General features: G+C 36.6%; 1 protein-coding gene across 4 annotated transcripts in view; it reads right to left on the bottom strand.

Moving 5' to 3' along the window:
• LOC115219702 (glutamic acid-rich protein-like) overlaps positions 1-17,500 on the bottom strand; it is a 140,479-nt gene that overhangs the window by 39,880 nt on the left and 83,099 nt on the right. For all 4 annotated transcript variants that reach the window (XM_036509801.1, XM_036509802.1, XM_036509800.1 and 1 more), the window contains one exon: positions 1,129-1,473. In XM_036509801.1, the coding sequence (XP_036365694.1) occupies positions 1,129-1,473 (345 nt within the window). The remainder of the gene's footprint in view (positions 1-1,128; positions 1,474-17,500) is intronic.

Below are 17,500 nucleotides of genomic sequence, written 5' to 3'. Positions count from 1 at the left end.
AACCATTTATTCCTCTCCACTAAAATTTCAGACCTTGTGATTATCTAAGAAGGAATTATCACAGGTGGTGCATTGGCAGAATTTTTTGAGAGTTGATATTTCTTCTAGCTAAGGCGGCGAACTGGCAGAAACGTTAGCACGCCGGGCGAAATGCTTAGCGGTATTTCGTCTGCCGCTATGTTCTGAGTTCAAATTCAGCCGAGGGCGACTTTGCCTTTCATCCTTTCCGGGTCGATTAAATAAGTACCAGTTATGCACTGGGGTTGATATAATCGACTTAATCCCTTTGACTGTCCTTTTTTGTCCCCTCTATGTTTAGCCCCTTGTGGGCAATAAACAAATGCATTCCAATCGAGGCCTTCTTTTTGTTTTTTTGTTTTATTTCACCCAGTATCCGAAACTGCATTACGCAATCTGCGCTTCTATTACAAATATATGCCACCGTATGTATGTATTTATACGCCTATCTATGCATACACATAAACACACGCACACAAAAATACAGATATACATACGTACACATGTGTGTGTGTTTGTGTGTGTGCATACATGCATACGTACTGACATATATATATATGCATATATACATACGCTTCATTGAAAAAGCTGAGGATGCGACTTAGAGTTGCAACGACACTAACTTTTGGGTGTACGGACTCTGACGAAGAGTCGAAACAGCTGTAAGGTAAAAAAATTGACTACGTAACTTCTATTCTTTTGTCATTCCTTTATTAATATTATGTTTATGTTTTGTATTGACATTCTGACTCTTATGAGAGACCGAAGCAGAGGACGCTGGACAAGTTACACCTTGTCGCTGCCCAATCAAACCGATATTGTCACGTGTAAGTATGATTTCTGGTACTGTTATTGCCAAATACAATCATCGTATGCATTGAGTATGTATATGTATATGCACACAGATATAAATTTAGGAATATGCACCCACACACATAAACACACAAACAAACACACACACACATACAAATATAATATATAGATTTAGATGGACCTGTACAAACATAAAACCGAATTAGAACATACATTACATGAAGGTTAACATCATTCTCTTAAATACGTTTCTTTTCGACATTTTGATAGTACTTTTATCACACCCTCATCACATACCTTTTTCAGCTTCTTCTTCTCGCCGTCTTTCTTCGGCTTCTTCTTCTGCCTCCTCTTCCTCCTCCTCTTCTTCTTCTGCTTCTTCTTCTTCCAGCAGTCTATTCCGAAGTTTGTTTTCTTTGTCCAGTTCATCGAGCATCATTCGAAAATTTAACGCCGCTTCTTCTTCTCTTTCCTCTTCAGCGTTTAATGCTGCCAAGTCCGATAACTCTTGCTCTTTCAAGTTTTTCGCATTTTCGAATCTCGCAACGTCATCCTCCATCTCTTCTTCCTCCTCGTTTTCCTCTTCATTATCAACATCGTCATCGTCGTCATTACTTTCCTCTTCTTCAACATCATTCTCACCTGAAGAATAAATTAAAAAACAATACATAGATAAATCTACAGTATGTCTACGTTTAATAAGAGACACAAAATGCTATTTTGAATTATTACCGCTTCCTTTTCTTACAACGAATTTTTACCCAACCCGCCAACTACACTGGCGAAAATTAATTTAAGACCGATGATAAAAGTTCTATTTCTTACAAAATATTTTCTTACTAACACCATGTAATTATTTTTATCGTTTAAACCTTAAACATGTAGATCCCTACCTCATATGCTCCATAAATAAATTGATATGACACCCTATTAATTGTCTTTATGAGAGACTGAAATGAAAAAAGAGAGTAGAGTGAAGACTCTGTATCTCGAATGCTTCTGTAATTCATCTCTAATATAAAACTTTAATAATTGCACATTTCTCGAAGCTAGAAGTATCATCGCCCATGCTTTTTACTAATGTGGTTTCCAATAAATAAGTTAAATCATGGATTATCTGGTAGAGAAAAGTCTTCCTGGCAGAGATGTGTTACAAAAGAAGATGCATCGCTATCTCACTATCTCAGTCTCTTATCAAAATGTAACAAATATTTTTGTTTTATATTTTTTGTTTTATACTTTTGTGAACCGACCTTCAACATGAAGAGGTGGGAATTTAATTTTCTGTATTTCTTTCACCAGTGTTTTGGATGAAAATGGCTTTGATTTGTAAAGAACATTTTTTCTTCAGCTTCCAAATTAAGAATGATATTTCTTCAAACGCCCACCAACACAAGAAGAATTTTACGAAAAGTAAATAAACAAAAAGAAAGCAAATTCACTTTCTCAGCAGAATACACATATTACACGAGGAAAAAAGAACGAGAATTTTTCTGATAGAAAATAATAAAATTATTTTCAACACATTATATGACATAAATATCAATTGCAATAACAAATACTGTAACAATAATAACACACATTTTTCCAAACGAAAATATAAGCTAGAAATATCATCGCCCATGCTTTTACTAATGCGGTTTCCAATAAATAAGTTAAATCACGGATTATCTGGTAGAGAAAGTCTTCCTGGCAAAGATGTGTTACAAAAGAAGATGCATCGCTATCTCACTATCTCACTCTCTTATCAAAATGTAACAAATATTTGTATCTCGATATCCATACAGGCCTTTTCCCTGCCCCATGAAATAGCAACACTGACCAGTATATGGAATAATATTTCTTCGATCGAGGGAGAAGAGCTTACGGAACTATAAGCACAGTATTCGAAACTTAAAACGGAGCGAAAAATACAAGCCAGGCTTGAGAGTTACACACCTTGTCTGAGATTTACTTCACAATATTTAGGATTATATAACACAAAAATCACGGCGAAGAATATTAGCGATTCCGTTGTGATAAAATTCGGAAATGTGGTCAATATGTAACCAGGTGGATCTATGCAGATTCCAGTAAAGCCCACGCTATAGAACGCCATAGACCATTCCAACGTTGTGCTCTCGTCATGGGTGCAGGAAGAAAATTCATAAGACTAATGGTGTCGAACAAACAGCGCAGATTTCAGGAAAGATCATTTGAGGTTTTCCTTTCCGAAGGAGGTCGAAAGCTAGGGAAGAGGTCAGCAGAAACTGCATCAACGAAAGTCCACAGAAACTTTTGGTACCATCCAGTACCATCTACCATCTGCCACTGCTCCGGAAACGGAAGAAGAGATTACCTCGTTGTTGTCAGTTCCCAAAACCGACGAACAACGACTCCCCTTCCCCTAACATATACTGTTGGATAACCATCGGTATCTTTCATGATGTGAAGGAGATGGAAAATTAAGCGGAGTGGCAGACTGACGGGAACAGTGGAAAGAACAAGAAAAACAATGGCGAAAAAGAAGGACGAGCCATGCAGAAGAAAGAGTTTCCCGCTCCCGTAAAATCCAAGATAGAGTAACGTTTCTTCTCCTTGGAGACATGGTGTTTGCGAGAGAAAGAAAGGTTGGTAGGTTTTGTCTCGACCATCCTCCATTTCTGAAGACAAGGGAGACTATGAGTTGTCTCCCTTGACACTGTCACGGTGCAATAAAGGCGGAGAGAGGAGTAGGGAGAGAGAAAGCGAGGGGGAAAGTCAAGGAGAGATAAAGAGAATGAGAGGAGGAGGAGGAGGTTTTAGTTCGTAAAAGGCAAAGTTGATCTCGGCGCTATTTTGAAGTTCGATCGCAAACGGCCGCCATGATTACCTCAAAGCATTTGTCAAACGCTCTAACGACTGTCTTAATCTATGATGTGATAAATGAATGGATTTCATTTTTGTGTAAACGGTTGAGTATTCCACAGACGCGTTTAAGCTTAAACTAATTCACTGACAGAATTAGTGTGACAAGGGGAAACCTTTTGGGTTGCAGGCACAATTCACTCAGTATGGCTTCCACACAGTTTCCGTCAACACAATTTCACTCATAAAGCTAGAATCGAACGAGGTTTAAGGTAAAAGACACTTGAGGGAGATGACATGCAGCGAGATCGAACCGAAGACCTCAGGACTGCGAAACGGAATTCTTAAACATTCAGCCATGGTATGTGTATTCTCTCAATACACAACTCGTTCACACTTTGTTTCTTTAATCGATGTTTCTAGAACAGACGGCAATTTAATGAAGCTGACATATGTTTTGAAAGTGAAAATATATGAAATATAAATAATACTAACTTTACAGACGCGACAACTAGAAATAAGAACATTAGACACTGAATTTTTCGTTGTTGTTGTTGTTGCTGCTGTTGTTGTTTTCTATTATCTCTTTTTAGACTATGTTTCTACAGAGTATCCATAGGTCAGGGGTGAAACATGGCGACTTTCTATTTCGGAGATAGCTTAACCTTTTCGATAAAATATTTCTATCGCAATACACTGCTTTTAATTTCAATTGAATTTGAAAATATTGAAGAAGTCTTTCAAATTACTTTGTTATCATCAAAATAGTGTTTGAAACAAAACTTTTTGATGAAAGATTTTAATTTAGACAGGAAGTTTGTATCCTCGACCCCAAGGACGGTTTCAGGCGGATTCATATCAAAAGGGTTAAGGAACAATCAGTCAATGATAGCATTTCTAATTTAGTTGGTTCGTGATTCAGAAGCAAGACAAAACGATCACCTTTGCTAGTTTAGTTAGGAATATCTAAATTTATTTTGTTTTAAATATTTTAATTTGTTAACGGCAAATTATGAATATCAAAGGATTACATGAAGAGAATCCATATTAAAATTTGTGTCAAATTCATAAAATGTTTTGGTGAGTGGCGGCTTGATAAAATACTTTGGTTGAATAAACAGTCAGAGGGGACTTAAAAACATGGTCAAAACAAAATCATTGAATATCATATTTCAAACAACTAGGGCAGCGGTCAAGCAGAATCGCTAGCAACCGGACAAGTTGCTTGGAAGCGTTTCATGTTAAAAAATTCCGCCGTGGTCAACTTCACCTTTCATCCTTTCGACGTCGATAAAATAGATACAATTAGAAAGCTAAGGTCAATGTGATCGACTTACCCGCAACTCAAGCTTGTTGGATTTGTGCCAAAACTTGAAGCCACTATTTCAAATAAACACAATTTGATGTATAGTTTTAGTTGTTGATGTTATTGCTACGGCTGTTGTTGTTGTTGTTACTGCTTCTGTTGCTGTTGAGCGAACGGTCTTCGTCCCAGAGCTCGCAAGATGGGACAAGTCCGAAACGTGGTCCTTTGCTATACGTAAGACCCGCAGAAGAGAAAGCAGGTCAACCCCTGACACCGATAGCATCGACGGATGGATGAATGCGCATCCAGGCTCAGGGGTTGCGTAGGAAGTCGGGGACACCGAAACAGGAAGAAAGTGAGAAAAAGTTGGGGCGAAAGAGTACAACAGGGGTCGCCACCACCCCTTGCCGGTTTGGGACTCGAAACCGCGAGTCTGCTGCCCTAACCACTGGGCCATTGCGCCTCCACTTGTTACTGCTGCTGTTTAGTAGTCATCCGTCGGTTTTGAGACTCCATGGATCTGAGCTCGAAGAAATCGCATAAGCTGCTGATGTAGCTGAAGAACCTGCTGTGTCCGCTGGGGTCCACACGGGAGTGGCAGTCATGTACACAGCGGCTGCATTTGAAGGAGCTCTATACTGGAGCTACTGTTTTTTTTTTACTTCCGCCGAGTGCGGTGTTCCTCGGTGGCGAGATCTCTCTTTCTCTTCCCCTCTCTTCATCCCCTTTCCCAGTATTTGTGTCCAGCGTGAAGTATCATTTCGAACCTCCTCCCATTTTAGGATGTCCATATCAAGCGACTTCAAATCTCTCTAGCAGACGTCCTTGACTCGAGGATGAGGTAGTCCTCGTGCTTTTGTGCCTGTGACCTTTTCCCCATACAGAAGGCCTTTTACGATCCTTCCATCCGGCGTGCGATGTACATGGCCGAGCCAGCGCAGACGTTGGGTTAACAACAAACAAAATGAGGACAAATATCTGTCAAATGTAAATAATGTAAATAATGTATAAAAATGAAGTTTTACTACTTTTCCATTGTTACCCAGAGACTCCATTTTGCATTATTAATGTATATTTGAGTATTTACCTCTCATGATGACACGTTGCCATCGAAAATCTATTCACTGAAAGTGAATTAAATGCGTTTCCGTTTAGATCAAGTTTTTCAAATTTATGTTTGTGAAATATAAATCTAATCCAGATGTGAAAACGACTTTTATTTTTACCTTATGAATGTTAGTAGGCCACATTTAAAGCATTTAAAATATTTTATATCTCTAGTTTGGAAATTTAATTATTCATAGAAAATCAAGCGAAATACCTTTTAAAAATCTAATCTTTTAATGGCTGTGTGATCGCATTTTTAGTGGGGAAAATATTTTCAATGTTTGCCTGCTCCGTGAAAGTTGTTCTATTAATCTATTGATCTGATAGTCGATTCTGAGCCTTCTGCCAACGATGCACGCGCCATACTTTCGATCGATCTGGACAAGTATGGAGTTGCTATAGCAACAGTTACAGCAACAATCACGTATATCAATTTTTCGATACTCTTACTGCCTGCAGCAGAGAATCGCTTTACTCCATGCAAAAGTATTAGCAGTTTGAGGGACCAGAACAGTAAGGGCCAAGTGTTCTTGACCATCGACGTGGGACCGAAATGATGACAAGACAGAAATTGACCAGACCTACACTACAGGCACAAGCGTGGCTGTGTGGTAAGAAGCTTGCTTCCCAACCACATGGCTCTGGGTTCAGTTCCAATGCGTGACAACTTGGGCAAATGTCTTCTTCTATAGCCTCGCGCCAACCAAAGCCTTGTCAGGAAAACTTAAGGAAAATTCACTTCCCCAAATTACTTGGTGTAAAACCAATGTTTCCTTGGATGCAGTGGCAGATGGGGTCTACAAATAATGGTTGCCAGGAGACTAAGGGGGCCCACCCGCAACTACAAAGGGGCCCACCCACAACTACAATACTATCAATTATATTTTTATTTTTTATTTTTTGTTAAAAGTATTCTTTTCAACTGTCTACAAACACGGCCAGGCTGAGATAATTAAAGTATTCTTCCAAGAGTGAATAAAAAATTCTCAAACTTGAGGGGGTGAGTCCCTTACATATTAACATGGCCCTCATATATGGATTCTAATGGTGCAGGGGCCCACATGTCATCGGACAAGCTGGAAAACTGGCCAGTTCGCCAATGGATGTAACCATTCATTTATGAGGTTAACATATCCTCTAAGCAACTATATATATATATATATATATATATATATATAGATAGATAGATAGATAGATAGATAGATAGATAGATAGATAGATAGATAGATAGATAGATAGATAAATAGATAGATAGATAGATAGATAGATAGATAGATAGATAGATAGATAGATAGATAGATAGATAGATAGATAGATAGATAGATAGATAGATAGATAGATAGATATAGTTAATAAAAAAAATAGAAAAAAGACAAAACAAACAACAGGAGGAGAGGACGTGGTACATGCAAAGTATTAATAAGACGGTTAGAGAAAGAAAGAAATGGTGTTTTACGTTTCGAGCAAGGCTCTTCTTCAGAAGCAGGAGACAGAAGAAGGTCCAAGAGAAAAGGAAGAAGGAGTGGAAAAATCGCCAACAGTCCACATGTGGTTACATTTTGGAATGCCTTTTATATATATGTGTGTGTGTGTGTGTGTGTGTGTGTGTATGTATGCCGAGGTGGTGGGAGGTATGTATACAGAGGTACAGACGTGGGCATGCTGAAAAGTTCTTGATTTTAAGAGTATCGCTAAAGGTTTGATTTGAGGCCCAAAATTCCGAGTTCTGTTACAGGGCTTTGAAAACTTGAACGACCGCAGCAACAAGTGTGTCAGTCTGAGAGGGGAATGTGTTGAACAGAATCATAATTAGCTGATCCTCCTGTATTTTCTTGTACTCAAAACCAGAAGATTTTCAGTATCCACTCGTATAAGTACTTTCAAATATTTATATATAAACACACCAGCATATATGTGTGTTTCTACACGTATGAATGCCTGTATATTCAATGACCAGCATGCCCTTTCCGTACCCCCTAAATATAAAACATAAACGCGATTCTAATTACCAAACAGTGGACTTTATTTTCTTTGCTGAACAAAAGTTTCTAAAGTTCACCAAATCCAAAATGCATCACGTTCGCTTTGCATGGTTCTTTCAGCCATAACAAAACGGCTGCAGCAATGACCAGTAAGAAACAATTATAATACTTCATTTTTCAGTCGATCAAAGGTCGCTGGAGACACAATTCTGTCTTAACCAACAGTGGACATTTTTACATAGGCGCAGGCGTGTTTGTGTGCTTAGAAGTTTGTTTCTAAGCCACACAGTTTATTATTTCTTTTTTCAGGTTCAGTCTTAACACGTGGTAGCTTGGGCATGTCCCTTATATTTTAGCCCCAGGGCCACCAAAGCCTTGTGAGTGGACTTAGTAGATGGAAACTAAAAGAAACCCATCGTATACACACGCACACACACACACGCACACACACACACACACACACACACACATATATATATATATATATATATACATATACTTACACACATACATAACTAATATAGATATATATATAATATGTATAATATATATATTATATATATATATATTATATATATATATTATATAGTACATACACATATATATATATATATATATACATATACTTACACACACATATATATATATTTAATATAGATATATATATAATATGTATAATATATATATGATACATATATATATATAAACATATATAATATGTATAATATATATATGATACATATATATATAATATATATATATATATATATTACATATATAATATATATATATAATATATATTACATATATATAATATATATTATATATATACATACCTATGTGTGTGTGTGTGAGCGCGCCCTCATATATTATTGTTTAAAACACTTTGATTCGGCCTTATGCAATTTAAAACTTAGTAAAGTCGTTGCAGAAATATGACTCGTCGGGCACAGGAGGCCGAATGTGTATGTATATATATATATATATATATATATATATATATGTGTGTGTGTGTGTGTGTGTGTGTGGTGTGTGTGTGTGTGTGTGTGTGTGTGTGTGTGTGTGTTGTGTGTGTGTATGTATATACATATATATACACACATACACTACCACACACACAGTAGATTTGTTCGACTAAACCCATAAAAGAGTTCCAATGACTGAAACAAGTAAAAGATAAAAAAATAAATCTATTTACTTTGAATTTGCTGAAGTAACAAATTGCGACTTGAAGGAGTCATATAGAGAGGTTATTGACGCAGTTTCTAACTTTATAATTGGTCGTTAAATATATCGAAAAGCAGAGTGGCGATAATATATCTCAAGATAGACTTATCGAAATGCATCATCATGAACGCATGCGTGACTTCAGGTTTATTAGAATAGTTCACACAATGATGATGATAATAATGATGATGATGCGAGGTTGAATCGATTGTCTTAGCAGTCTGTTGAGTATAAAGATATATATAACTTTACATTCATCTCCTGCAATGAATACTAAATATGAAAATTGCTCACTTCCATTGAAAAAATTTCGTCGGAGAAATACAATACACAAAGATAAATAAAATACATATAACTATTAAGATGTGTGTGAATATACATATATATATATATATATATACAGAAAGAGAGAGAGAAATATTTATATATACACACACATACTTATATATATATATATATATATATAAATATGTATATATATAGGCGTAGGAGGGGCTATATGGTAAGAAGCTTGCTTTCCAACCACATGGTTTCGGTTCAGTCCCACTGCGTGGCACACCTTGGACAAGTCTCTTTTACTATAGCCTCGGGCCAACCGTTTTGGGATTTGGTTTGCAAGATTCTTTATATGAGTTCGAGTGTTGAAGCATATTCTGTTCTGTCTGGGGAGAGTCATTTTCTTTTTGTGCCTTAGAAGACTATTGAGTCTTATAAGAGTCTAGACGATTGAAAAGGTTGCAAGATGCAGCGAAAATTTTAGGAAAATAAAAATAAGAAATAAGTGGAAACTTTACCGGTGAGTGTGTTACATTATAAGGCACAAAAAGAAAATGACTCTCCCCAGACACAACAGGGTATATACATATATATATATATATATTATATATATATATATTATATATATATATCTATATATATATATATATATTACCAGAATTCCCGATTCAAGAAACTCGATTAAAGAAGAACAAAGCCTTCCAAATCCTTATTATATCGTTAGTGCTGATGGAGTCAGTTCTGGTTAACTTGTCCTGGAATGCAGTCGTATTTGTATTATGATGAAGTCACTGCAAGTAATGATGTTTGGAATGTATTTTTACGCACTTTTCAGATATTTGCGAAATAGATAAGAGAGGGAGTGTCGTCTCTAACGGAAATCTTCAGTTAAGACATATCAAAATATGAACGGAAGATGATTTTTCTTTAAGAGAAGCGTACACATTAAATGCATTCAAAATATCATTGTTGGTTTGACTGCATCACACACACACACACACATATAAAATGTGAATATATTGATGAATAGAGAGATAGATAGATAAATAAAGTGGTTGGCAGACAGGTAGATAGATAGATAGATAGATAGATAGATAGATAGATAGATAGATAGATAGATAGATAGATAGATAGATAGATAGGTTGGTAGGTAGGTAGATAGGTAGGTAGGTAGGTAGGTAGGTAGGTAGGTAGGTAGGTAGGTAGGTAGATAGATAGATAGGCATATATGTATTTCTAGAGTTGGCAGATAGGAAAACTAAGTAGAGACGTCTACACAATTTTACGTACATAAATATGCATAGGCTTTGTTACACATTGACACACATAATAACATTAATACATAACAAACACATACACATGCACACAATATTAACACACATATCTATAGACAAAAATGAGGGCACCGAGAAAAATCGATAACAATTTCATGGTGTCTGTTCAGCAACAACTCCTAATGGTGTTAACTATCGAAGGACATGTCATGTCTCACAGTTTAGTAATCGGGATCCGTGAAGGTGGAAGCCTAATTTAATATGTCGGCCATATTGCCACTACAGACAACGGAAGGTTGTCATTATATGAAAGCTCAACAATTGGCAAGATTCCATTATGTTGTAATTGCTTATGTATGCTTATCACTGGAAAACTGAAAGAAATTGGATAATACACTGTTGTGTATCATATTAAAAGTTCGGTCTCTTGTGCGCACTAATACGCGCAAACACGCGCGCTTTATCTGTATATGAGTGTACGATATGCGTGTGTGTATGTGTGTGTGTGTATATGAAGGTATGTAGGTGGATGTATATATACATATATATACGAAGAGAGAGAGAGAGATTTCTGTCAATACCTGAAGGTAGGTATGTATATATGCGTGCACGTACACTCATGTAGACAGACGCACGCGCACACACATAAATGATACACTAATATGTTTATATGTGTATATATAATATATATATATATATATATATAATATATATATATATATATGCACATATCTATCTATCTGTCTGACTATCTATCTATCTACATCTATCTATCTATCTATATATATATATATATATATATATATATATATATATACTTTTAATATTCTATATATACAGATTCTTTTATTCTTTTACTTGTTTCAGTCATTTGACTGCGGCCATGCTGGAGCACTGCCTTGAAGGGTTTTAGTCGAGCAAATCGACACAGGACTTATTTCTTAAGCCTAGTGCTTATTCTGTCGGTCTCTTTTGCTGAACCGCTAATTAACGGGGGACGTGCACACGCCAACACCGGGTGTCGACCGGAGTTAGGGCACAGATACAGACAACCAAAGCACACATATGTATATATATGCATACATATTTAGATAGATAGGTAGATATGCATGCATGTGTTTATATATATATACATATATATATATATATATATATATATATATATATATATATTATATATATATATATAATAAGAATAAAGAAAATGGGAGTATGAACACAGAAAAATCGTTTATTTGTGTAAGAGTCAATTTCATGTCGCCTATGTACGTTTCTATTTCTCACCTTCATCGTATTTTACAATTAAAATTGCATTATGAATCTAAAAGGTACAAATCTCTTCAGGACAAAATTGACATATAGTCATTTACATCCTAATGGATGGAGAGTTCATTACAGACTCTCCAGCCAGTCGTGTAAATGCATAAATGGCAATTTTGTCCAGAAGAGATTTGTACCTTTTAGATACATAATGCAATTTTAATTGTAAAATACGAATGAAGGTGAGAAATAGAAACGTACATAGGCAACATGAAATTGACTCTTATATAAATAAACTGATTTTACTGTGTTCATACTCTTCCTTTTATTTATGTTATATTATTAAAATTCTATTATCCTAGATAAGATATTTGAAAACATCTATAACGACAATTGGAATTTCATAAGTGAAAAGTATTGATGTCGAAGGAGAACCATCAATAAACACTTACACTACCACAAATTAACAAACTCCAAGATAATTAATCGATATAGAGCTAACCGGTGTACGCTTGGATATATATTATATATATTATAATATATATATATATATATATATACGACGGGTTAATTCATCTTCCGTGTACCAATCCACTCAGAAGGCTTTGGTCAGCCCGAGGCTATAGAGGAGGACACGTGCCATGCAATAGAACGGAACGTGGAGGCATGTGGTTGGGAAACAAGCTTCTTAGCACACAGCCCTGCCTACACACACAGATAATACATACATACGTATATATGTATATATATGAATGAATATATACATATATATACTTCCAACACACACGCATATTTATATGTATGTATGTGTGTGTATATATATATATATATATATATATATATATATAATATATATATACATATACATATATGACTGCTTCATAATATAAGATGACGGCAGCAATCCCACATAAAACATTGGTGCATTATTGGATTATGGTGATATTTACTCTTGTCACTTGTATGGCAACGCGTAAGCCATTTTCTAAGCATCCTTAGTTAAATATCTTGTGACAAAGCAAGACAAAGCACGACAGAAAACTATTTCAAACGCAAACTTTATGTTCTAGAATATTCCAGCAAAAAGAAGTCTACGAAGTGACGTGAATTCGTCTTTGCAGTTCTCCCTTTGTTCTCAGACTGAAAGGTAGGTATTTTCAAGCTTCCGCGCAAAGTAAATATAGCTACATAAATGTGTGTGTGTGTGTGTGAGTGTAAACATATTTACATGCATATTATCACGCCATCACGTGACCGACGAGGCTATCAGAGGTTGCTACATATCGCTGGTCACAATGCGCCTCGCATTGTTTTAGCCTTCAAATGACGCCACACCGCTGGCTAAGTGAGCAGGCCAACAGAAGAAAGAGTGGGAGAAATTGCGGCGAAAGGGTACAGCAGGGATCGCCACCACCCCCTGCCGGAGCCTCGTGGAGCTTTAGGTGTTTTCACTCAATAAACACTACAACACCCGGTCTGGGAATCGAAACTGTGATCCTACAACCGTGTGTCCTAACCACTGGGCCATTGCGCTTCAACACATACATATTATGTATAAATATATATAATATAAACATACATGCATACACACACACACTGCTGTTTGAAATAGATATTTGAGAAGTTACTGAATTTACGGTTTTGTTCTTGTTTTGTGTGTTGTAAGTTCAAACTTGGGTGAGATTAATTTGACATTTATCGTTTTGGGGGTCAATATTATAAAGTTTCAATCAAAAGCAGTAGACTAAGGATAAAATACTATATTTTGGTTCTTATTGTTCTGGGTTCAAATGCAGCTGTTACCAACATTGACATTCATCCTGTTTGAGTCAATATGGTACAGTACCGGCGGCAAGCTGGCAGAATCGTTAGCATGCCGGGCGAAATGCTTAGCCGTATTTCGTCAGCCGTTACGTTCTGAGTTCAAATTCAGCCGAGGGTGACTTTGCCTTTCATCCTTTCGGGGTCGATAAATTAAGTACCAGTTACGCACTGGGGTCGATGTAATCGACTTAATACCTATGTCTGTCCTTGTTTGTCCCCTCTATGTTTAACTCCTTGTGGGTAATAAAGAAATAGGTATTTTGCCCGTCTTTATGTTCAGAGTTCAAATTCTGCGGAGGCAGATATTGCCTTTCATCTTTACAGGATCGATAAATCAATTACCAGTTGTACACAGAGGCCGATCTTATCGACTTAGCCCCTTTAATGAAATTTCTGGTCTTTTGATACCAATATCATAATGAGGTGAGCTGGCAGAATCGTTAGAAGGCTGGGAAAAATTCTTAGCGACATTTCGTTCTGAGTTCAAATTCCCCCGAAGTCATCTTTGCCTTTCATTCTTTCAGGGTCGATAAAATAAGTACTAGTCGAAAACTGGGGGTTAGTGTAATCGACTAGTTCCCTTCACCGAAATTGCTGGCCTAGTGCCAAACTTTGATGCCAATATTACAACGTATTCTTTAGGTCAGTGGATTAATGTAATTCCTGGAGTGGCTGAATAAAAGCGATTTGCCAGTTCTTATGCTTTGGATGTCCAGTTCAAGTGTGATGAAATTGTTTGCGTCTTACAGACAAGAGGGAATCTTGTGGAATTAATAAAGTAATCACCCGAAGGAAGGTAACAGGGAACCATCTTTGTAATCTCACACGAAAAGTCTTTATCAATCAGATCTGTCCCTATCAGCGAAATTTACAGAAGGCGTTAAGTGAACTGTTAGAATTGATTTCGAAGCAAATATTATATCAGAATGCGCAAATCGATTGATGCATTTAAGAGAGTGGAGTAACAGCGAATTAAAGGGGATTATATATAATCGATTATTTCAGATGACAAAATCAATGACGCTGAATCGAATTAATATTACCCAAACCAGAAGAAGGAAAAACAATAAGTAAATAAATATATGAACGGAAAATTCCAGATAAACCTCGATTGATTTTCTGTCAGATGAAGGGACACTAAAACATTTCATTGCGTTTAGAACAGCATAAAAGTCATTATTTGTGATGGAAAACTAATTTGCCGGATTAAATGAAAACTGTTTTTAATCCGAGATGTTAAGTCTTCCTTTGCGCTGTTGTCCGTCTGACAATGGATGGAAGACTCGACGTGTCATTGCCAGCGGGAGGTTTTCCTCTCCCACGTTTGTCGGTTACTGTTTATGGAGGATGCTCCTGTAATTGAAGGGCAACAGAAATGTGGTTATGCATCTTGCTCTGACGTTTTAACAATTCTGCTAACCTAGAGCCATGTCCGAAATTTGGAAGGACGGGGTCAGTCGATTAGATCGATCCCAGTTCGTAACTGGTACTTATTTAATCGACCCCGAAAGGATGGAAGGCAAAGTGGACCTCGGCGAAATTTGAACACAGAACGTAACGGCAGACGAAATGCTGCTAGACATTTCGCCCGGCGTGCTAACGTCTCTGCCAGCTCGCGGCCTTTTTAATTGAAATAATAAAATTGCCCTTCATATTTTTTATTTTTTATTTTATTTTTTTTCTTTTTGTCTTTTATTTTGTTTTGGTGAGGCAGGTTCCGTTCTGATAATTTCTTTCTAGCGATCATTCTTTCACCCAATCAACATGTTTGTTCACTTTGAATAACCTCGCTTCTCAAACACTCATTGCATGCATTAACATCAATTACTGTTGATGATAGTGCTGGTGCTGTTACAAGTAGCAGCAGTAGCAGTAGTTGCAGCAGTAGTAACGTTAGTAGTAGTGGTAGTAGTAGTAGTAGTAGTAGTAGTAGTAGTAGTAGTAGTAGCAGCAGCAGCAGCAGTAACAGCAGCAGCAGTAGCAGCAGTAGTAGTAGTAGCAGCAGTAGTACTACTAGTAGTAGTATTAATAGTAGTAGTAGTAGCAGTAGCAGCAGCAGCAGCAGTAGTAGTAGTAGTAATAGTAGCAGCAGCAGTAATTGTAGCAGTAGTAGTTTTTGTTGTTGTTGTCGGTGGTGGTGGTGATTGTAGTAGTAGTAGTAGTAGTAGTGTGGTAGTGGTGGTGATGGTAGTAGTAGTAGTAGTAGTTGGGTAGTGGTGGTGGTGGTGGTAGTAGTAGTAGTAGTAGTAGTAGTAGTAGTAGTAGTTGTTGTTGTTGTTGTTGTTGTTGTTGTTGTTGTTGTTGTTGTTGTTGTTGTGGCGACGGTGGTGGTGGTAGTAGTTGCTGTTACAGAGAGGAAATGAATGTAATTTTCTTCGCATAACACCTCAAGCGTGTCAATGAATTTCTCATTTCTAAATTGGATTTCAGATTCGTTAAACCATAACAAGCGATTTAGCAATTTGCAAATACATGTATAAACGTTTGCTTCCTTCTTTATTTCCATTTATTTTTATAGCGCTGCTATTTCAGGTCTAACGTTGTCTGTTACTTAGCATACATAGGGGCAGCAGGCTTGGGCCGTGAGCGTAGCAAGTTCACTCCGTACCCACATGGTTTAGAGTACAGTACGGTTATGGGGCATCTGAGGCAAGAGACTTATGCTATGATTTCGCAGAATGGAACAGCACGCAAACCAGTCATGGGTGTCTGTATTTTGTTTTACCCAAAGCGAGAACATTTTCAGCACCCCTCGTATGTGTATGTGTGTGTGTGTGTGTGTGTGTGTGTGTGTGTGTGTGTGTGTGTATACACCCACACATACATATAGTTTGGAAATTTTGTTTCAGATTAACAAACAAGACTCAAATTTTTATGTAGAACCATAACCTAGAGCGGAATACTTATCCACAGGTAGAATTTTTTTAGCATCCCAAAAAACATTGTTTTTTGAAGGAGACGACCACAAAGCAGCTCAAGGAAGTTTATTTAAAGCAATCGCAATCTGGTTAATAAAACTGATCCGCTTAAGAAAAAGCTAGTGAATAGAAGCCCTTCCAATTTCAGTAAGAGCCTAAAAAGTATTTACTGCAAATCTGACAAGAAAAGGTCGAAAATTTAGCCCAGAAGCCAACTAACTACACAGACTCTACAACTGTCAGTAGGAATAACAGCAAACAAACGAAGAGTAGCAAATATTTTTACCAGTTAAATAAACCGATGAAAAGTTTTAATATTTTGCCACCAGCATTAACAACCAATGAACAACGTTGACACATTAACAACTATAGAACAGCGTCAGCGTACTATGAACTAATGAACAACGTGAACAGTTTAACAGTCGATGAAAAGTGTTAACATATTACGAGCCGATGCACAACGGTAACACAGTATTACCAAAACTAACAAGCAAAATTCAAGGATATATATCGTTATTTGGTTTCATTTATTTTCTGTGATAAATAAATGCATAAATATAATTAAATAAATAAAAGTGATTTGAAGAAAAATATTGCATTTGGGAATATCTATTTCATTTTAGAGAAATTTAATTAAGAATTAATTTCATTGTGTAACAGCATCCAATT

The sequence above is a fragment of the Octopus sinensis genome, linkage group LG15 (genome assembly GCF_006345805.1).
Source record: "Octopus sinensis linkage group LG15, ASM634580v1, whole genome shotgun sequence".
NCBI classification, from domain to species: Eukaryota; Metazoa; Mollusca; class Cephalopoda; order Octopoda; family Octopodidae; genus Octopus; species Octopus sinensis.
This window is presented reverse-complemented; position numbering and strand designations above follow the sequence as displayed.